Source organism: Columba livia, chromosome 1 (assembly GCF_036013475.1).
Source record: "Columba livia isolate bColLiv1 breed racing homer chromosome 1, bColLiv1.pat.W.v2, whole genome shotgun sequence".
In the NCBI taxonomy this organism is placed as follows: Eukaryota; Metazoa; Chordata; class Aves; order Columbiformes; family Columbidae; genus Columba; species Columba livia.
Genome location: NC_088602.1, coordinates 210992847 through 211015179, shown reverse-complemented (window position 1 = coordinate 211015179; position 22333 = coordinate 210992847). Strand labels below are relative to the sequence as shown.

At 46.7% G+C, this 22333-nt stretch overlaps 1 protein-coding gene across 2 annotated transcripts; it reads right to left on the bottom strand.

Moving 5' to 3' along the window:
- Nucleotides 1-671: 671 nt before the first annotated feature.
- On the bottom strand, nt 672-20899 carry CALU (calumenin). 2 transcript variants are annotated; one of them, XM_065049399.1, is made up of 7 exons: nt 20709-20899; nt 14973-15198; nt 7568-7761; nt 4289-4455; nt 4152-4212; nt 3069-3268; nt 672-2842 (listed from the first exon to the last, which is right to left on the bottom strand). In XM_065049399.1, the coding sequence occupies exons 2-7, from the start codon at nt 15191-15193 to the stop codon at nt 2738-2740; spliced, it is 948 nt and encodes a 315-aa protein (XP_064905471.1). In that variant the 5' UTR covers nt 15194-15198; nt 20709-20899; the 3' UTR covers nt 672-2737. The 2 variants fall into 2 exon arrangements, with proteins under 2 accessions (XP_064905471.1, XP_064905472.1); XM_065049400.1 differs by having other exon boundaries at nt 20715-20852.
- Between the last annotated feature and the right edge of the window lie 1434 nt (nt 20900-22333).

Below are 22333 nucleotides of genomic sequence, written 5' to 3'. Positions count from 1 at the left end.
GATAGGGGGCTTGGGGGGGCTCAGCCCCGTGGATATGGGGCAGGATGGGGGTCCTGAGGGGGCTCAGCACCATGGTTATGGGGCAGGATGGGGGGCCCGGGGAGGTTTCAGCCCCATGGATATGGGAGGGGGGAATGAGAGTCATGGGGTGGGCTCAGCCCCACAGATATAGGGCAGGATGGGGGTGGCTCAGCCTCACATCTATGGGGAGGACTGGGGTCTCATGGGTGGTTCAGCCCCACGGCTATGGGGCAGGATGTGGGCCCCGGTGGGGGGCTCAGCCCCAAGGCTATGGGGTAGGATAGAGGTCCCATGGGGGGCTCAGCCCCACAGATATGGGGGGAGATGGGGGTCTCATAGGGGGCCTTGTCCCCATGGATATGAGGGGGGACACAGGCCCATGAATATGGGACAGGATGGGGGTCCAGGGGGGGCTCAGCCCCACGGATATGGGGCAGGATGGGGGTCTCAGAGGGGACGACACTTCGCCCCATTGCTATGGAGGGAACAGGGGTGGCGCAGCCCCACAGATATGGGGCAGGATGGGGGTCCCGTGAGGGGCTCAGCCCCATGGCTATGGGGCAGGACCCCAATGCTGGGGGGGGTCACCCCCAGCCCTTCCCACCCAGCCCATTTTTGGGGTAAAACCAACCAAATTCCGGCCCACGGGGTGACTGTAAACGGGTTTATTGAGGCCCCGGTTACACCAAAACCGCTCCAAACGCACCCAAAATGAGCCCGTGCCGAGGGGGACACGCTGGGGGACGTGGGGACACGGGCGGGGTGTCCCCGGGGGGACATCGTTAGTGTCTGAGGTCGTTAACGCCGCGGAACCACTCGCTTGCGGGGGGAGGGGGGGACAAGGGGCTTTGCCGCACGCACAGGAGCCAAATTGGCCGTTTTTCAGCCCGAATCCGGCGGCAGCGCCGGGATTGCCCGATTCCGCGGGAATTCATCCCAAAAACACGGCGGTTTCAGGCAAAATCGGTTTCCTGGGGGTGGCGCCGTGGGTCTGGGGGTGACACTGTGGGTCTGGTGGCACTTGGGTCACCCCCAGGGGTGGTTTGGGGGGGAAACAAAGGGGGAAACAAAGGGGGAAACAAAGGGGGAAACAAAGGGGGAAACAAAGGGGGAAACAAAGGGGGAAACAAAGGGGGAAACAAAGGGGGAAACAAAGGGGGAAACAAAGGGGGAAACAAAGGGGGAAACAAAGGGGGAAACAAAGGGGGAGAAGGGAGCAAGTGGGAAGTGAGGAGGAAATGAGGAGACAAGGGGGAAACGAGGAGACAAGGGGGAAACGAGGAGACAAGGGGGAAACGAGGAGACAAGGGGGAAACGAGGAGACAAGGGGGAAACGAGGAGGAAGAGAGCAGGAAGTGAGGAGGAAATGAGGAGACAAGGAGGAAACGAGGAGGAAGAGAGAGGGAAGTGAGCGGAGAGGGAGAAGGAAGCAAGAGGGACGCGAGTAGGAAATAAGTGGGAAGTGAGGGAGAAGTGAGGAGGAAATGAGGAGGAAGTAAGTGGGAAGCAAGAGGGGACTGAGCCAGAAATGAGGAGGAGACTATGAGGAAACAAGGAGGAAACAAGAAGTGAGAAGGAAGTGGGAAACCAGGGGAAACAAGGTGGAAATGAAGAAACAAGGAGGAAATGAGGAAGCGAGGAGGAAATGAGAAGGAAGGAATTGGGAAGCAAGAAGGAAATGAGGATGAAACAAGGAAGCGAGGAGGAATGAGAAAGCAAGGACAAAATGAGGATGAAACAAGGAGGAAATGAGGAGGAAGCGAGTGGGAAGTGAGGAGAGTGTGAAGGAAACAAGGGGGAAGTGAGTAGGAAATTAGGAGAAAAAAGGGATGAAACAAGGAGGAAAGGAGGAGAAAACAAGGAGGAAACAAAGAGGAAAGGAGGAGGAAACAAGGAGAAAATGAGGAGGAAGCGAGTGGGAAGTGAGGAGAGAGTGTGAAGGAAGCAAGGGGAAAGTGAGTAGGAAATTAGGAGAAAACAAGGAGGAAACAAAGAGGAAAGGAGGAGAAAACAAGGAGGAAATGAAGCGGAAAGGAGGTGGAAACAAGGAGGAAATGAGGAGGAAATGAGGAGGAAATGAGGAGGAAACGAGGAGAAAGCAAGCGGCCCCCGTGCGAGCGGTGAACACACAGATTAAAAAAAATATCTCTATATAATATTAATAATAATCACGGATAAAGTGGCGGGAGGGAAGCAAACCCCAGGGAGGAGCCGAGCCCAACCGCGCCCAGCTTTGCAAAGCTCGGCCTAAACTAAGCCTGACTCACCTCGGGCCTTGCTTTTCCTTATTGTTCTCTGGCTTTAGGGTGTGTTTCTTCCCTTGAATTCTTTAATCTAAAATATGGAGCACGTGCTCAGAAACCCCCCGAGGGGCGGGCGGGGGGGACTCGAGCTTCTTCGCTTCACGTGGAACCAAAACAGATACAAAAATAACCAAGAAGTCGTTAAAAATCAGGGGGAAAAAAGGCATAAATCTTACCAAAAATAAACCAACCAACCCACGGAGCGTCGTGGTTTCCCAAACGAGCCCCCGGCGCTTCGGGAAGGAGGAAAATTCGGAAAAGATGGGAAAAATTTTTAAAAAATTGAATTTTTGTGGATTTTTTTTTTCACGTCGTGGCCTGAAATCACAGTTTTTTTAGTGAAAAAAAATACGTTTCTTCCGCTAAATCCCAGAAACGGTTCAAAAATAAATTACATCTCGGGCCGGGCGGCGTCAGAACTCGTCGTGCCGCACCAGCGCCTCCCCGAAGTCCGTGGCCTGGCTGCCCACGAACAGGTCGTACTTCTCCACTATCTCCTCTTTGCTCAACTTCCCGTCCTGAAAAAGAGCAAGAAAACATCAATTTGGTCATTTTTCACCCCGCTTTTTAGCTTTCCTAAAAGCTCAAACCCCGCTTAGGTGGGCGGCGGGATGGGAACGAGCCTAAAATGTCTTTAATTGGCTTAAGGAGGTGCGCGCGGAGCTGAGGGGGTTGTGGTTGGGGCGGTGCGGTGGGAAGGTGCCGCCGGGGGGTTTTTGGGGTGAAAAAGGTGGTTTTTGGCACCTTGTTGAGGTCAGACTCGTAGAGCAGGTGGCGCGCCTCGGCCTCGGCGTGGTCGTAGTCCGAGGGCAGGATCCAGGCCTTGGTTTCCTCTTGGTCCATCTTCCCGTCGCGGTTTTTGTCGCGGAACTCCACGAATTGCTCGCGTTCCGTCTTCACCCACTCGGGCTCGTCGGCGTCGCCGTCCTGGCTGTACATGTCACCTGAAGGGGGACAATCGGGGGTTTAGCCCCAAAATGAGAGGCTGGGGGACGTGGAGGGACAAGAGGGGACGTGCGGGGACAGGGAGGGACACAGGGGAACATGGAGGGGACAAAGAGGGGACATGGAAGGACCATGAGGGGACACGAGGGGACGTGGAGGGACATGGAGGTGTCATGAAGGGACACAAGGGAACATGGAGGAGACAAAGGGGGACACAGCAGAGACATGAAAGGACCATGAGGGGACACGAGGGGATGTGGAGGGACATGGAGAGACATGCAGGGGACATGAGGGGACAAGGAGGGGACAAGGAAGGGACAAGGAGGGGACAAGGAGGGGACAAGGAGGGGACAAGGAGGGGACACAGCAGTGACATGAAAGGACCATAAGGGGACATGGGGGGACATAGAGGTGACATTAAGGGACACAAGGGAACATGGAGGGGACAAGCAGGGACATGGAGGGGACAAGGAGGGACACGGAGGGGACATGGAAGGACCACGAGGGGACAGGAGGGGATGTGGAGGGACACAAGGGAACATGGAGGGGACAAGGGGGGACACAGCACAGACATGAAAGGACCATGAGGTGACACGAGGGGATGTGGAGGGACATGGAGGTGTCATGAAGGGACACAAGGGAACATGGAGGGGACAAAGGGGGACACAGCAGAGACATGAAAGGACCATGAGGGGACACGGAGAGACATGGAGGTGACATGAAGGGACACAGAGGGACCATAAGAGGACGTAGAGGGGACATGGAGGGGACAGGAGGGGACACGGACAGATGCAAAGGGATGTGTAGGGGACACAGAGGGGATGCAGAGGGACACAGTGGGACGCAGAGAGACACGAGGGGACAGGAGGGGACGCCCCTCACCAATGTACTCCTCCAGGTCGATGAAGCCGTCCCCGTTCTTGTCGATGTCCTCCATGGTCTCCTGCAGGGACATTCCGTCAAAAACCCCAAACCGCCCCGTTTGGTGCCCCCATTCCCCCTGTCCCCATCGTCCCCACCTGCACCACGATGTCCTTCATGTACTCGTACTCCTCGGGGTGCAGGAAGGCCGTGAACTCCTCCTTGGTGGCCGTCATGTCACCGTCCTTGTCGGCCATCTTGAAGCGCCGCTCGTCACGCACCATCATTTGTTTGTAATTAAAACCGTCGTCAGGGTCAGGGTCGTCTGGGGACAAGAGAAGGGAGGTGACACGGGGCAGTGTGGGCGGTGGTGGCCTGTGGTCACCGCTAACTCAACACAACTCAAACTCAGCACAGCCTCAACTTCCTCCACCCAACCTCAATTCAACCTCAGCTCAACCTCAATTCAACCTCAGCTCAACCTCAACTCAACCTCTTCAACCCAACCTCCCCAACCTCGACCCAACCTCTTCAACCCAACCTCAACCTCAGCTCAGTTTCCACAATCCAACCTCAATCTCCTCAGCCCAACCTCAACTGAATTTCCTCAAGCCAACTTCAATCTACTCAACCCAACCTCAGCCTCCCACAACCCAACCTCAGCCTCAACCCAGCAACTTCCTCAACCCAACCTCAATCCAGTTTCAATCTCCTCAACCGCAACCCAACCTCAACTTCCTCAACCTGAGCTGGTGAAGATGTCCCTGCTCATAGCAGGGGTGGGACAGGATGAGCTGGGAAGGTCCCTTCAACCCAAACTATCCTATGATTCTACAAACCCAACCTCAACCTCCTCAACTCCACCTCAACTTCCTCAACTTGATCTAGTTGATGATGTCCTTGTGGGGTTCGACTAGATGACCTTTGAAGGTCCCTTCCAAGATTCTACAAACCCAACCTCAACCGCCTCAGCTCAGCCTCAACCTCCTCAACCTGATCTGGTGAAGATGTCCACGCTCATGGCAGAGGGGGAACTGGGGGTGCTGGGAAGGTCCCTTCAACACAAACCCTTCCAAGATGCTACAAACCCAACCTCAGCCTCTTCAACTCAACCTCCCACACTCAACCTCAACCTCTTCAACCTCCTTGACCCAACTTCAACCCCACCTCAACCTCCTCAACCTGAGCTGGTGAAGATGTCCCTGCTCATGGCAGGGGCTGGACAGGATGAGCTGGGAAGGTCCCTTCAACCCAAACCATCCTGTGATTCTACAAATCCAACCTCAATTCCCCCAAGTCAGCCTCCTCGACTCAACCTCAACCCAACCTCAACTTCCGCAACCTGATCTAGTTGACGCTGTCCTTGCTGTGCTGGACCAGATGACCCTTGAATGTCCCATCCAACCCAAACCCTTCTATGACTCTACAAACTCAGCCTCCCGACGCTTTCCCGCAACCAACCGAATTCCCGACACCGCCGGCTGCCGCATCCCCCCTAAACCCCCCCCGAGGAGGAGGAGGAGCCATGTCCGACCACCCTTCCCAGGGCAGATGCCTCCAGAACACAAAGCTCCAGGGTTTGTTTTTTTTTCAGCCGAGCTATTTTGGGAGGAGAATGTGTAAGAGGATCCCGGGGCGGCTTCAAAGCCGCCGAGACCTCGCCCAGCGCCGCCGCCAAGGGGACATCTGGGCACATATGGCCACCAGATATAGATAACGGCCACGTGGGTCACCCTATAGAAAAACACCCACGGGGGAGGGGGTTCAGTTAAGCCAGAGCCAGGCCCAGTCTAAAAAAAGGCTCTTTCCCCATCTCTGTTGACATCCAGGACAAAAGGCTGGGATTAAGTCGCTGCGGTGCCGTTAAATTAAAGAAGAATTTATTTAAAGTCAGAATTAGGGCATAATTAAGCCTAAAGCTTCTGATTCTAGCCTTGAGTTTTCACTAGAGCTTAAAGCAAAGCCTCAGGCTCAGCCTGAGCTCGAGCAAAGTTAAACCAAATCTCACATGAGGCGAAGTCAAACCCCATTTATTTTAACACAGGTAATTCTGTAATTTGTCTCGGCGGCTTTAATCAGGTTTAATTAAGCTGCAAAGGGCAGAGAGCTGAGCAAGCAGAGTGTTTAATACGGGTTAAACCCACCCAAAAACCACTTTGTGTTTTAGTCCCCACCTTGGTAGCAAAGCAGAATAATTTATTAAGCTTGGGAGTGGCAGTGAAGCCACAACCTCAACTGTTTTAATTGTTCCTGAGCGATACGAGGATACAAACGAGCGTTTCTGGCTTCACAACCCACCCGTGGGGCCAAAACACCACAAATATCTATGATCATCTTCTAATTTTTAAGGAGGTTTTAAAGGGAGTTTTAATTTAAGCCCAGCTCTTGGATCTTTACCATTCATACTCTTATTTTTTCCCCTATAAAAGCAAAGTCTGGAGCTGCTCGGTTCCAGCCCGGTGACTAATACAGCACCCAAAGCTCAAAAATATGACAAAAAGCATTTTATTTTGATGACAAAACGCAGCATTTTTTCAATGTTGGGTCAAGCGGGGCCGGGGCCGTTGGATTCGGGAGTCGCCCAAATCTTGGCCGCACCCCAAAACCTCCCACGAGGCGTTTCCAGCGGCCAGAACGGGGTGAGAAGAGACAATTCCAGCCAATTTCAGCAAAAAAAGGTGATATAGTTGAAGGTGAAATAATTGCATTTTTGCTGAACAAAAAAAGGTGCTAAAACCCCTTCCTAGGCTGGGGTTGAGCAGGCTCAGCTTTGTGTTTCTCTTAAAAATCACATTATTCATGGAAAAACTGAGTTTAGTAAGACCCGTCTAACCCTGAGCAAGCTTAGTAAAGCTTGAGCTAAGCCTGAGGGGGTTTATTTCCCCTTTGAGCTCAAACTTGCTCTTAAAACGCACTTCGCTGTTGCAGTTCAAGGCAAGATGGCAATAAACCAGGACATTTGCTAATGATTTCTATGGATTTCGGACGGCGCACACACCCCAAAATTGGGCCAAATGGCGCAAAACGCGCGAAATTTAAATCAAAAGCAAAATAATAAATCCCCCCCTCCGTGTTTTTAATCACAGGATTGAGTTTGGAGCAGATTTTCACAACTAAGCGCAGACTTACAAGGGGGTTTAACCCCTTGGTTTTTTGCCTTTAATTGCCCTCAACGCCCCCCAGAATGTAAATTTGGAGGAAAATGTCAATTCTTTCTTAATTTTGAGGTTCTGGGGCTGAATTGAGCGCTCCCCTCCACCCTATTCATTTATTAGCGTTATTTTTTCTTCTGTCCTTTCTTAAGCCAGGCTTTGAGCTCGCCCGCCCCAAACCCAGCCTTAGCTGCACCTACCTTACCTACAACCCCTCCACAAAAGCAAAATAGCCAATTTCAACGCCCCAATTAGCCAAAATTGGTCGCGAACGCCAACCCGTACCCAGGATGTAGCCGTAGGTGGCGTTTTTGTACTCCTCCCAGGAGATGAGCCCGTCCTCGTTGAGGTCGTGGCCCTTCCACTGCCGCTCCACGTCCTCGAAAATCCAGCGCTTTTGGGCAAATTTGATCCAGTCGCGCAGCTCTTCCACCGTCACAAAGCCGTCCTTGTCCTCGTCGATCTTCACCACGATCTTCCTGCGGGAAAACGTGGGGAAATGCGGAAAAATAAGAACCAACGGTGCGTTATTCCCGGTAAATCAACAGATTTTAGCGCCAAATCCTGGGAAATCGAGCAGTTTGTCCTTAAAACCGATGTGAGGTTTAGGCGCCGGTTTTGCTCACGCTCCGGTCGGGTGTCTTGCAGGAATTCAGTCTCTTCAGGGTAATTTTTCAGGAATTACGTCTTTTTTTGGTAAATTTTTCAGGAATTATGTATCGTAGGGGAAAACATTTTGCTTTTGGATCTTGGGAAATATCCACTTGTGCATTTTTGACCTCAACAGTGCTTAAAATTAGGAAAATTCACCTTGGTGACCAGATATAAAGACCCAAACTTGGCTTTATTTGCACATCCCGACCTAACAAGTGGTTTAGACACCAAATCACCAGTTTTGCTCATTCTTGGCTTACCCAGGTTGGGTATTTTTTAGGAATTATGTCTCTTAGGGTTAATTTTTCAGGAATTACATCTCTTAGGGTTGATTTTTCAGGAATTACATATCTTAGGATAAAACATTTTGCTTTTCAATCTTAGGTAATATTTCTCGATGCATTTTCCCACCTCGACAGTGCTTAAAATTGGGAAAGCTCCCCTCGGTGACCAGATGCAAATAAAGCCAAGTTTGGGTCTTTGTATGTCCAAGCCTAACAAGTGGTTTAGACACCAAATCACCAGTTTTGCTCATTCTTGGGTTACTCAGTTTAGATATTTTCCAGGAATTACGTATCTTAGGATAAAACATTTTGCTTTTCAATCTTGGGTAATATTTCTCGATGCATTTTCCCACCTTGACAGTGCTTAAAATTGGGAAAACTCCCCTTGGCGACCGGATACAAAGACCCAAACTTGGCTTTATTTGCACGTCCCAGCCTAACGAGGCACCAAAAGGCACCGAACCCCCCTCGGCGGCCGCGGTCGAGGACCCGGCCGCGATTTCGGTGCCCAAAGCCGGGGCCGCGTGTTTGTGCTTTATTTTTAGCAGCAGCTGCAGGAATGTGGGACCCGCGGGCGGCCGGGAGGGGAAGCGGCTCCGTCCTCGTCGCTCCTACTCAGCTTTTACTCCTCGGAGTACGTGGGTTGGTTGTTCCACGCAGCAATTTTCTATTTCAATTCTTCAAATTGCAATTTTTCGCTCTTAGCGCCAGCGCCCGGTGGTTAAAACCAGGATTAACAGCCCAAAACGCTTCCTTTAGTTAATCAGAGTTATTATTTTACCTTTTAGCTCGAAGATTGGGTTCTGGTAAATTCACCGAAGCTTAATTCAAACGCAATAATTTGAGGGATTATTTTAAAGGGTCTTTTAGATCACCGCAAGACTCTTGATTTTCAGATTAAACCAGAATATTGGCGCAAAGTGAACCAGTGAAACCAGAGGCCGGAGCCGCCCTGAGGTTTGGTTGGTGCGGAATTGCTTTTAAGATCAAAAATCTGCATCTAAACAATTGCAAAATCGAAATACGTAAATCTAAAACATTTTTAAATGTAATAATGTAAGTCTAAGAAATCTAAAAGTCTAAGCCTAAAAATTATTAACATCTGAAAATCTAAATAATATTAACATCTAAAAATCTAACATCTGCCTTCAGGTTTAATGGCGTTAAGGGCAAGTGAATGCCCAGGGGCCACTTAGGCTGAGCCTAAAGCTCTGCCTAAAGGCTTAAGGGCGTTAAGGGCGAGCCAAAGCCCAGGGGCCACTTAGGCCAAGCCTAAAACTCTGCCTTCAGGTTTAATGGCGTAAGGGCAAGTGAATGCTCAGGGGACACTTAGGCCGAGCCTAAAGCTCAGCCTATAGGTTTAATGGTGTTAAGGGCAAGCGAATGCCCTGGGGACACTTAGTCCGAACCTAAAGCTCTGCCTTGCTTTAAGGGTGAGCAAAAGCCCATGGGATACTTAGGCTGAGCCTAAAGCTCTGCCTTTAGGTTTAATGGCATTAAGGGGGAGCGAAAGCCCAGGGGACACTTAGGCCAAGCCTAAAGCTCTGCCTTCAGGTTTAAGGGCCTTAAGGGTAAGTGAATGCCCTGGGGATACTTAGTCTGAACCTAAAGCTCTGTCTTCAGGTTTAAAGGCCTTAAGGGCAAGTGAACGCCCTAGGGACACTTCGGCCAAGCCTAAAGCTCAGCCTACAGGTTAAATGGCGTTAACGGGGAGTGAAAGCCCAGGGGACACTTAGGCTGAGCCTAAAGCTCTGCCTACAGGTTTAATGGTGTTAAGGGCGTGCGAAAGGCCAGAGGACATTTAGGCCAAGCCTAAAGCTCTGCCTTCAGGTTTAAAGGCATTATGGGCAAGCAAATGCTCAGGGGACACTTAGGCTGAGCTTTAGGCTCCAGCTGGCCCAGCAGCATGGGGCCAACCCGGCCGCTCCCCGGCTGCTTTCCCTGGATCTGAGCCACCGAATTGAGGAGGTTTAACAGAAAGGCCCCGGGTCTGTGCTGGGCAGGGGGGGAGGGGCAGCAGATGTTGGGCGGCAGCTGGAGCGGATCCGCTTTCCCCGCCCGGGATCCTGTGCCGTGCCCAAAACCAGCGGGTTTTACCGGAAAACAATACCGGTCGTATCAAGTAATGGGGATGGGGGAGGAGCCGCAGGGGAACGAGTTGCGGCTTTGTCACCCAAAAACGGGTCCGGGCAGCAGCAAAAGAGCCACTAAAAATCACAGCTCTGCATAAAATTCAAATAAATAAAACTATAAGTAAAATTAGAAATAAAGTTAGGAATTAATAAAACTAGAAGTCAAACAATTCCTAAGTGAATGAAATGATAAGTGAAACTATAAACCAATCAAATGGTAAATCAGTTTATAAATAAGTAACAAATATACTCATGAATAAATGAAATTCTGGATGAAATTATAAATCAATTTATAAATAAGTAATGAATGTATTTATGAGAAAATGAAATGCTAAATAAAATGATAAATGAATGAAACTATAAATGAATACAATTATCAATAAACTTATCAATAAACGACAAATGAAGTTATCAAACCATTCAATTATAAATCGATGTATAAAGGAATCAACTTATGACTAAATGAAACTGGAAATCAACTTATTAATAGAATGATAAGCAAATAAATAAATGAAATTTTAAATCGAATTTTGAGGAAATCAAATTATAAATAGCTAAAATGATAGATGGAATAATGAATTTTGAAGTAGACATAAAATTATGGATGAAATTATTAATAAATAAAAGTATTAATAAATAAAACTATAGGTGAAATTATGAATAAGTAAAATTATAAAGAAATTAAATTATAGGTGAAATTATGGATAAATAAAATGATAAATGAAACTATAAGTGAATATAATTGTAAATAAACTTATCAATTCTAAATGAAATTATCAAACCATCCAATGATAAATCAACGTATAGAGGAATCGACTTATGAATAAATGAAGCCATAAATAAAATGATCAAGAAATTATAGGTGAAACAATGAATAGATCAAATGATAAATAAAGGGAATTAGAGGTGAATTGATGAATAGATCAAATGATAAATAAATGGAATTAGAGGTGAATTGATGAATAGATAAAACGATAAATAAAGGGAATTAGAGGTGAAATAATGAATAGATAAAATGATAAATGGAATTATAGGTAAAATTATTAGTAGATAAAATAATAGATAAAGGGAATTATAGGCGAAACGATTAATAGATGAAATGATAAATGGAATTATAGGTGAAATGATGAATAGATATAAATAAATGGAATTATAGGTGAAACGATGAATAGATAAAATGATGAATAAATGGAATTAGAGGTGAAACGATGAATAGATAAAACAATAAATGGAATTATAGGCAAAACGATGAATAGATAAAATGATAAATGGAATTATAGGTGAAATGATGAATAGATAAAATGATAAATGGAATTATAGGCGAAACGATGAATAGATAAAATGATAAATGGAATTATAGGTGAAATGATGAATAGATAAAATGATAAATAAATAGAATTATAAGTAAATTACAAGTGAAATTATGAATAGATACAATTCTAAATAAAACTATACAGGGATTATCAATACAATTATAACCCCCCAACGCTTTCCCATCAGGTTAATGGAGGCGACTGGTGCTGGGGAAAGAGTGATGAGAGTCTCTGGCTCTAAACCCCCCAAGCTGGTTCGTGGCCAGGACGGGCGGGTTGGCAACGGCCTCGTGGCAACTCGGAGCCGGCGCCGGCTCATGGACCTCCCAACCACCACCTTGGCACCGCGGAGCGCAAAACCATGGGCCCTCCTCTAAAATACACCCAACCAGGTGTGTTTTGCAGCGTGGGGATGGACGGGGGCGTTGCTGAGCGGGTATAAAGTGTTAAGCTCAGTTTAAAAGAGTCCCCGGGAGGATTTAAAGCGCAAAATTGCAGCCTTCGAGAAGTCAAAATTCCGCTTCTCAACCAGCAATAAAACGAATCGAATAGAATAATGGGTAAAATTTATGGAGAATGTGGATTGTTAGGAATGGGTTCTTAAGGAGGAGCGGCCAAACCGCCCTCGGAAACCTCCCCAAAATGCCCCCGGTTTAAGCCTTTTTAAGCCGTTTTGAAGCGCCAAGGGAACAACTGCGGGCGCAGCTGCTGCCGCCGCGCAAGGGCGGCCTCCCCCGCCACAAAAGAACCCTTTCCGGCCTCCGCGGCGCGGAAAATGGGCCAAAAATAAGAGGATTTAGGAGCGATTTGGTGGTTTTGCTCATTTGGGGCTTTGCGCGGCGACGGTTGGTTGTAAAACAAGGAGAAAAATGGGGTGAAAAGGTGGAAATTGCCCCAAACGCCGCAAAATGAAGGGGAGGGGGACGTTGCCGTCAAGAGAAAGAGTGATTTGGATGGATTTTTGGGGGTGATTTGGTGGTTTGGGGAAGGTGAGGGTGGTGGGAGCGACTTGAGAAACACCCGCGTTTATTTCTGCTTAAAAAGGGCGTTTTTAAGGGTTTAATTGAGGTTATTTCCTCCATTTGAGGTGGGAATTGGGAGCGCGAGGGCAAAAATGATGGTTAATATGGGATATCTGGGCAAAAATGGGATTAAATGCGGATTATCAAGGCAAAAATATGAGTTGCTAGAGTTGATGTGGGTGAAATGATGAATCAATGTAAATTATCTGGTCCAAAATGATGTATTAATGCAGATTATCTGGGCAAAAAAGGATGGATTTAATTCATTTTGGACCAGATAATCTGCGTTAATTCATCAGTTTTGACCAAATACCCCCCATTAATTCATCAGTTTTTGATGAGATAATCTGCTTTCATTCATCTTTTTGCAGGATATCTGGTCAAAAACAACGAATTCATGCAGATTATCTGGTCAAAAACAATTAATTAATGTTAATTAATAAATTAATGCAGATTATTTGGTCAAACCTGACAAATTAATGCAGATTATCTGGGCAAACCAATGAATTAATGCAGATTAGCTGGTCAAACCAATGAATTAATGCAGATTACCTGGTCAAATCAATGAATTAATGCAGATTATCTGTTCAAACCAATGAATTAAAGCAGATTATCTGCTCAAACCCAACAAATCAATGCAGATTATCTGGTCAAAAAGCAACAAATTAATGCAGATTATCTGGTCAAAAAGGAATTAACGCAGATTATCTGCTCAAACCAATGAATTAAAGCAGATTATCTGCTCAAACCAAACAAATTAATGCACATTATCTGCTCAAAAGCAACAAATTAATGCAGATTAACTGTTCACACCAATGAATTAATGCAGATTATCTGCTCAAAACTGATGAAATTATGCAGATTATCTGGTCAAACCAATGAATTAAAGCAGATTATCTGCTCAAACCCAACAAATCAATGCAGATTATCTGGTCAAAAGCAACAAATTAACGCAGATTATCTGGTCGAAAATGAATTAATGCAGATTATCTGGTCAAACCAATGAAATAAAGCAGATTATCTGCTCAAACCCAACAAATTAGTGCAGATTATCTGGTCAAAACCAAGAAATTAATGCAGAATATCTGCTCAAAACCGACTAATTCATGTAGATTATCCGGTCAAAACCAATGAATTAGTGCAGATTATCTGGTCAAAACTGAGGAATTAACGCAGATTATCTGGTCAAAACTGAGGAATTAACGCAGATTATCTGGTCAAAACTGAGGAATTAACGCAGATTATCCGGTCAAACCAATGAACTAAAGCAGATTATCTGCTCAAACCAAACAAATTAATGCACATTATCTGCTCAAAAGCAACAAATTAATGCAGATTAACTGTTCACACCAATGAATTAATGCAGATTATCTGGTCAAAACTGATGAAATTATGCAGATTATCTGTTCAAACCAATGAATTAAAGCAGATTATCTGCTCAAACCCAACAAATCAATGCAGATTATCTGGTCAAAAGCAACAAATTAATGCAGATTATCTGGTCGAAAATGAATTAATGCAGATTATCTGTTCAAACCAATGAATTAAAGCAGATTATCTGCTCAAACCCAACAAATTAGTGCACATTATCTGCTCAAAAGCAACAAATTAATGCAGAATATCTGCTCAAAACCGACTAATTCATGTATATTATCCGGTCAAAACCAATGAATTAGTGCAGATTATCTGGTCAAAACTGAGGAATTAACGCAGATTATCCGGTCAAAACCAATGAATTAACGCAGATTATCTGGTCAAACCAATGAACTAAAGCAGATTATCTGCTCAAACCAAACAAATTAATGCACATTATCTGCTCAAAAGCAACAAATTAATGCAGATTATCTGCTCAAACCCAACAAATCAATGCAGATTATCTGTTCAATCCAATGAATTAAAGCAGATTATCTGCTCAAACCCAACAAATCAATGCAGATTATCTGTTCAAACCAATGAATTAAAGCAGATTATCTGCTCAAACCCAACAAATCAATGCAGATTATCTGTTCAAACCAATGAATTAAAGCAGATTATCTGCTCAAACCCAACAAATCAATGCAGATTATGTGCTCAAAAGCAACAAATTAATGCAGATTATCTGGTCGAAAATGAATTAATGCAGATTATCTGGTCAAACCAATGAAATAAATCAGATTATCTGCTCAAACCCAACAAATCAATGCAGATTATGTGCTCAAACCCAACAAATTAATGCAGGTTATCTGGTCGAAAACGAACCAATGCAGATTATGTGGTGGAAAAGGAAGGAATGCAGGCGGCCCTACCCCAGGCGGTCCTTGCTCTCCTCGGGCGTGAGCTGGTCGAAGGTCTTGGCCTCGTCGGCGCCCAGGAAGGCGTCGTGGTCGTAGTCGAAGCCGCGCGCGTCCTCGTGGGGTTTGTCGCTGAGCGGCGGCTCCGCGTGCACCCGCTCCTTGCGCTCCGTGGGCTTGCTGGAGATGCACAGCACTGACAGCCACAGCAGCACCAGCACCCGCGCCGCCATCATGGGGCCTGCCGAGACAAGCGCCTGCGTCAGGCCTTAATCCGGATTAGCCGGGGGACAGGAGCGGGAAGTGGGGGGTTAATGGGGAATATTGGGGATTAATGGACAGCATCCGGGTGGAAATGGAGGTTAGATACAGATTATCTGGGGAAAAAATAGGAATTGATACAGATTAGATTATATTACATTACAGATTATATGGGTGAGATGATGAATTAATGGAGATAATGCGGTCAAAGTGATGTATTAATGCAGATTATCTGGGGAAAAAAATAGGGTTAAAAATGGATTATCTGGGGGAAATCACAGGATTAAATATGGATTATCTGGGGGAAATGGGCGTTTAATAGGGAGTATTGGGGGGGAAATGTGGATTAATGGACAGCATCCGGGTGGAAATGGAGGTTAAATACAGATTATCTGGGGAAAAAATAGGAATTGATACAGATTAGATTATATTACATTACAGATTATATAGGTGAAATGATGACCGAATGGAGATAATGCGGTCAAAGTGACGTATTAATGCACATTATCTGGGCAAACGGTTAATTGCTACAGATTATATGGGGGAAAAGATGAATCAACACAGATTATCTGGGAGAAAACTGAGATTAAATACAGATTATCTGGGGAAAAAAATAGGGTTAAATATGGATTATCTGGGGGAAATCACAGGATTAAATATGGATTATCTGGGGGAAATGGGCGTTTAATAGGGAGTATTGGGGGGGAAATGTGGATTAATGGACAGCATCCGGGTGGAAATGGAGGTTAAATACAGATTATCTGGGAAAAAATAGGAATTGATACAGATTAGATTATATTACATTACAGATTATATGGGTGAGATGATGAATTAATGGAGATAATGTGGTCAAAGTGACGTATTAATGCAGATTATCTGGGGAAAAATAGGAATTGATACAGATTAGATTATATTACAGATTATATGGGTGAGATGATGAATGAATGGAGATAACACAGTCGAAGTGATGTATTAATGCAGATTATCTGGGCAACATGACAACTAAATACAGATTATCTGGGTGAAATGATGAATCAACACAGATTATATGGGACAAAACCGAGATTAAATGCAGATTATCTGGGGAAAAACATTAATTGATACAGATACAATATTACATTACAGATTATATGGGTGAAATGATGACTGAATGGAGATAATGCGGTCAAAGTGATGTATTAATGTAGATTATCTGGGGAACATGATTAATTGCTACAGATTATCTGGGTAAAATGATGAACCAACACAGGTTATCTGGGAGAAAACTGAGATTAAATGGAGATTATCTGGGGAAAAATAGGGTTAAATAGGGATTAACTGGGGGAATTGGCGGTTTAATAGGGAATATTTGGGGGGAAAATGTGGATTATTGGACAGTATCCGGGTGGAAATGGAGCTTAAATACAGATTATCTGGGGAAAAATAGGAATTGATACAGATTAGATCATATTACAGATTATATGGGTGAGATGATGAATTAATATAAATAATGCAGACAAAGTGATGTACTAATGCAGATTGTCTGGGCAACATGATGATTAAATACAGATTATCTGGGTAAAATGATGAATCAACCCAGATTATCTGGGACAAAACTGAGATTATCTGGGTGAAATCACAGGATTAAATATGGATTATCTGGGGGAAATCACCGGATTAAATATGGATTATGTGGCGGAAATCACTGGATTAAATATGGATTATCTGGGGGAAATGGGTGTTTAATAGGGAGTACTGGGGGGAAAATGTGGATTAATGGACAGTATCCGGGTGGAAATGGAGGTTAAATACAGATTATCTGGGGAAAACATAGGAATAAAGATTAGATTATATTATAGATTATATGGATGAGATGATGAATGAATGGAGATAACGCGGTCAAAATGATAACGTGGATTGTCTGGGCAAATGATTAATTGCTACAGATTATCTGGGTGAAATGATGAATCTACACAGGTTATCTGAGAGAAAACTGAGATTAAATGCAGATTATCTGGGGAAAAAATATTAATTTATATAGATTAGATTATATTACAGATTATATGGGTGAAATGATGAATTAGTGGAAATAATGCGGTCAAAGTGATGTATTAATGCAGATTATCTGGGCAACATGATGATTAAATACAGATTATCTGGGTAAAATGATGAATCAACACAGATTATCTGGGACAAAATTGAGATTATCTGGGGGAAAAACCGGGTTAAATAGGGATTATCTGGGAAAAATGGGGGTTTAATAGGGAACATTTGGGGAAAAATTGTGGATTAATGGACAGTATCCGGGTGGAAATGGAGGTTAAATACAGACTATCTGGGGAAAACATAGGAATTGGTACAGATTAGATTATATTACATTACAGATTATATGGGTGAGATGATGAGTGAATGGAAATAATGCGGTCAAAGTGACGTATTAATGCAGATTATCTGGGCAACATGATGATTAAATACACATTATCTGGGTAAAATGATGAATCAACACAGATTATCTGGGAGAAAACTGAGATTAAATGCAGATTATCTGGGGGAAAAATAGGATTAGATATGGATTATCTGGGGGAAATCACAGGATTAAATATGGATTATCTGGGGGAAATGGGGGTTTAATAGGGAGTATTGGGGGGGGAAATGTGGATTAATGGACAGCATCCGGGTGGAACTGGAGGTTAAATACAGATTATCTGGGGAAAAACAGGAATTGGTACAGATTATATTATATTACATTACAGATTATACGGGTGAGATGATGAGTGAATGGAGATAATGCAGTCAAAGTGATGTATTAATGCAGATTATCTGGGCAACATGATGATTAAATACACATTATCTGGGTAAAATGATGAATCAACACAGATTATCTGGGAGAAAACCGAGATTAAATGCAGATTATCTGGGGGAAAACAGGATTAAATATGGATTATCTGGGGGAAATGGGGGTTTGATAGGGAACATTTGGGGAAAAATGTGGATTAATGGACAGTATCCAGGTGGCAATGGAGATTAAATGCAGATTATCTGGGCAAATGATTAACTACTACAGATTAACTGGGTGAAATGATGTGTTAATCCAGATTATGTGGGCAAAAATGCTGCGTTAATACAGGTTACCCAGGGAAAATAACAGATTGATGCAGGTTATATGGACAAAATGATGAATTAACAGATAAAAGGGAAGTTTTTAATTGAAAATCAACCGATTTTGGCCAAGAGGAGGAAGATGATGGAGCGCGGGGGATGGGATTAGGGGGGAAAAGGCAAAAATTCATTGAATTTTCAATAAATTGAGGGCTGAGGGGGTGAATTTCGACGCCTCAAGAGATCGGCTGCTAATTAGCGCAAATTAAAGGGAAATTTGGGTGGAATTAGAGGGAAGAGACGCATGGGCGGCAAAGCTGGAAGAACAGTGATTTTCCTCCATTTATAGCTCATTTGGGCAGAAATTAGAGTGTAAGTTTAAACATAAATATAATATCCATAAACACAAGAAAAATTTTAAAATAACATAAATAAATATAAGAATTAAAGTATAAAAACATCAGCTATTTGGAGGATTCGAGCTCCAAAACGCCGTTTTTGAGGCGAGATCCCTCGTGGCGACGAAAACATCCCCATTTTTAATTAAAACACCCGCTTTCCTCCTCCTTAATTATTAATTTTAATTAATTTTAATTGCAATTAGCGGCGTTTAAGACACCATCAACACCCAGAATACTTGAACTTTTGCCCGATTTCCTCCCGTTTCGCCTCCCAAACCCCAGCACAAGGGTTTAAATCGCCGCCCAAAGCTCCGACCACGTGGAACCGCCTTCGCGCCACCGATAAAACCGCGGCGGCCAAAGCTCATTTTGCCTTTTTTAACCAATTTTTCGCAATTTAAGTATAAAATCCCCAACCCCTGGGCACCTCTGATGCAATCCAGTGCGGCCATGACCTCAGCAACCCTCCCAATAGCTAAAAATCTATATATTTTTACACAATTCTCCCTGGTTTTGAGCACCTGCCCAACCTCCCGACATGGGCTCAAGCACAGAGTGACCTGGAATTGGGGTAAATACTCTGATTTCTATCTACGGCGGCGCCACAAAGAGGCCGGGGAGGCATTTGGAGGTGATTAAAAAGGGACAATCTGACCTTAAACGTGAATTTTTGGCGTCGCGCCGGGCGCCGGGGAGGCAATGAGGTTTCCCTTTGAGGGTAAAGATGCTGCTCGAGCATGTGGGGGGACCAAAAACAAACCAAAAATCAACTGTTATTCATAAATAATTAACATCTGCTGTTCTACCAAGAGGTTTGAGTGCCAAATTTTCCCTCAGAGCGCAGAGTTTTGGGAAACATGAGGTTTTGACTTTGGTTTCGCGCGTTCCGAGCAAGTCAAACAAACCACAAACCACGGCGGGAAGGGACGCCACAAAATCTGTGTTTTAGGAAATATAAAGGGGTCTGAGCGGTGAACCACAAGGGAGGCACAATCGACAATTAGCGGCAGGGAATCGGGAGGTTTTCCCTCAAAATCGGGTCTCCCGGAACCTCCAACTCGCGATTCGGGTGGTTTTGTGAAGATGTCAATGGGGATTCTGCGCTGGGCTTGGATTTATGGGAGAAAAACAACTAAAATCCCATTTGGAAGCATTTTTCCCACTTTGGGGTCAGGTTAATCCCACAGAAAAAAGCCTACGGACAAATTACTTGCATTAAATTTGGGAATTTGTCTCTATTTTGGCTTTTAAAGGGATTAATGCTGACCCCAGCGGGCTCGGGCTGACAGGTCTACCCAGATACTTTACAATGGTGACAAACGCCACGAGGACAAAACGCCGCCGGGCGCGACTCGGGGATAACGGGTTCGGCTTCGCTAACGTGTCCTCACCGACGAGAAGCCGCCAATTAGCGTAATTAGCGGCAGCGAGCGAGGCCGCGTCACCTGCGGGATGTTACCAGGAGGGAAAACAAATAACGGGTGAGAAAACAGCGATTTCTGCCCCAAACCCAACGTGTGAGGAACCCAAAGGCGCGGGGTTCGGCTAACGGTTAACTAACGGTAATTGGGTTTGGTGAGGTCGAGGCCACCCCCGGACCGACCCCTGCCCGGGACGGGGGTGGAGGGGCCGGGCACCGGGACCGGCCGGAACCCCCCGGGGTCCCACAAGGGTCCATCCCCGGGACCCCCCGACCTGCACGGGGGCGGGAACCGAGAGGAACCGGTCGCCCCCCCGGCCCCTCCCCGGGCACCGGCAGCACCGAGGCCTCAACGCGCAGCCCCAGCCCCCAGCAGCGGGGCAGCCCCACGGGAAAGCGGCCGGCCGGGGGGACACAGCGATGCGGCCCCTCCGGGTTCCCATGACGACCAGGCCCGGGGGTCGCCAGGCGCACCGGGTGCCACGTTACCGCTCGCTCATACCGGGCGGGCAGAGCGGGACCGGCCGCTACCCGCTCCCCAGAGCCGCCCCCGCCGCCGGCAGAGCCCAAGAAGCCCGTCCCGTCCCTCACCGTTACCGGGAGCCGCCGCCGCCGCCCGCTCGCCTCAGCCGCTCCGCCAACCGGAAGTCGGCGCCGCGCCACGCCGCACGGCCCCCCGCGCTCACTCCCCGCCGGCCAATCGGAGAGCCGCTCCTCCTCCCCGCCCGCGACGCTAGGCGCGCTGATTGGTCAATACCGCCGCCCGTCCGCCCTCTCGCCCGCCCCCGCGCTGCCCTCCGCCCACCTCCCCGCCCCTTCGCTCCCGCCCTCCCCGCCGCCGCAGACCCGCCTCCCCAGCTCATGGCTGGAAAGCGCCACGTCCTCAGCGCGCGCGCCGGCTGGCGGCCCCGCCCACCGGGGCTCCCCGGTCCCCTCCGCCCCGCTCCTCGCTGCGCATGCGCGGGGGAGGGAGGGGTGCGCACGTGTGCGCGGGCGGCGGATAGAAAGGGCGGGAAAAGGGCACGAAAGGGCGCGAAAAAGGCGGCAATGGGGGAGGACGAGGCGCCGTTTTGAGGGGGATTGATTGGGGCTGCCCAGCGCCCACCCCGCCATTCCAGCCCTTCCCGCCATTCCCGCCATTCCCAGACCTGCCCCTTTTTCGGAAGTCGGGACACTGTGGTGTCTCTAAGACCATAAAACCAGCAAATTAATGAACTCTTAAAGCCATTGTGAGGTTTTAAAAGCAGCATTTCTTGTTCAGCGCTGGGGGTGTCCTGACATCCCTCACACGTGGCTTATATTGACAGAAAAGTTGCATATTCACTACAATTTTGACAACCATCAACAGCCTCACCTCTGTCCCAGGGAAAGTAATGGAACAGCTTCTCCTTGGTGCCATCTCAAGGCATATCAAGGATAAGAGGGTTATTAGGGGCAGTCAGCATGGCTTCACCAAGGGGAAGTCATGCTTGACCAACCTCATTGACTTTTGTGAGATTGTCACAAGGTGGATGGATGATGGCAGAGCGGTGGACTGGTCTACCTTGACTTCAGTAAAGCCTTTGACACAGTCTCCCACAGCATCCTCATAGCTAAGTTGAGGAGGTGTGGTCTGGACAATAGAGTAGTGAGGTGGGTTGCAAACTGGCTTAAGGAGAGAAGCCAGAGAGTGGTAGTCAATGGTGCGGAGTCTAGTTGGAGGCCAGTATCTAGTGCAGTGCCTCAGGGGACAGTGCTGGGGCCAATATTATTCAATATATTCATTAACGATTTGGATGAGGGAATTGAGTGACTATCAGCAAGTTTGCTGATGACACCAGCTGGGAGGAGTGGTGACACTGGAAGCTGTGCTGCCATCAGAGACCTGGACAGGCTGGAGAGCTGGGCGGGGAATAACCTGATGAAATTTAACAAGGGCAAGTGTAGAGTCCTGCATCTGGGCAGGAACAACCCCAGGTTCCAGTATAAGATGGGGAATTACATATTAGAGAGCAGTGTAGGGGAAAGGGACCTGGGGGTCCTGGGGACAGCAGGGTGACCATGAGCCAGCACTGGGCCCTTGTGGCCAGGAAGCCAATGGTACCTGGGGTGGGTTAGAAGGGGGTGGTCAGTAGGTCAGAGAGGTTCTCCTGCCCCTCTGCTCTGCCCTGGGGAGACCACACCTGGAATATCGTGTCCAGCTGTGGCCCCTCAGTTCCAGCAGGACAGGGAACTGC

Excerpts from the sequence above, each read along its gene's own strand:
- CALU (XM_065049399.1), bottom strand. The coding sequence starts at position 15,193 with ATGATGGCGGCGCGGGTGCTGGTGCTGCTGTGGCTGTCAGTGCTGTGC. Across the intron at positions 7,762-14,972 it reads GAGAGCAAGGACCGCCTGGG|GAAGATCGTGGTGAAGATCG; the intron begins GTAGGGCCGCCT and ends GTTTTCCCGCAG. Across the intron at positions 3,269-4,151 it reads CGACCTGGAGGAGTACATTG|GTGACATGTACAGCCAGGAC; the intron begins GTGAGGGGCGTC and ends GTCCCCCTTCAG.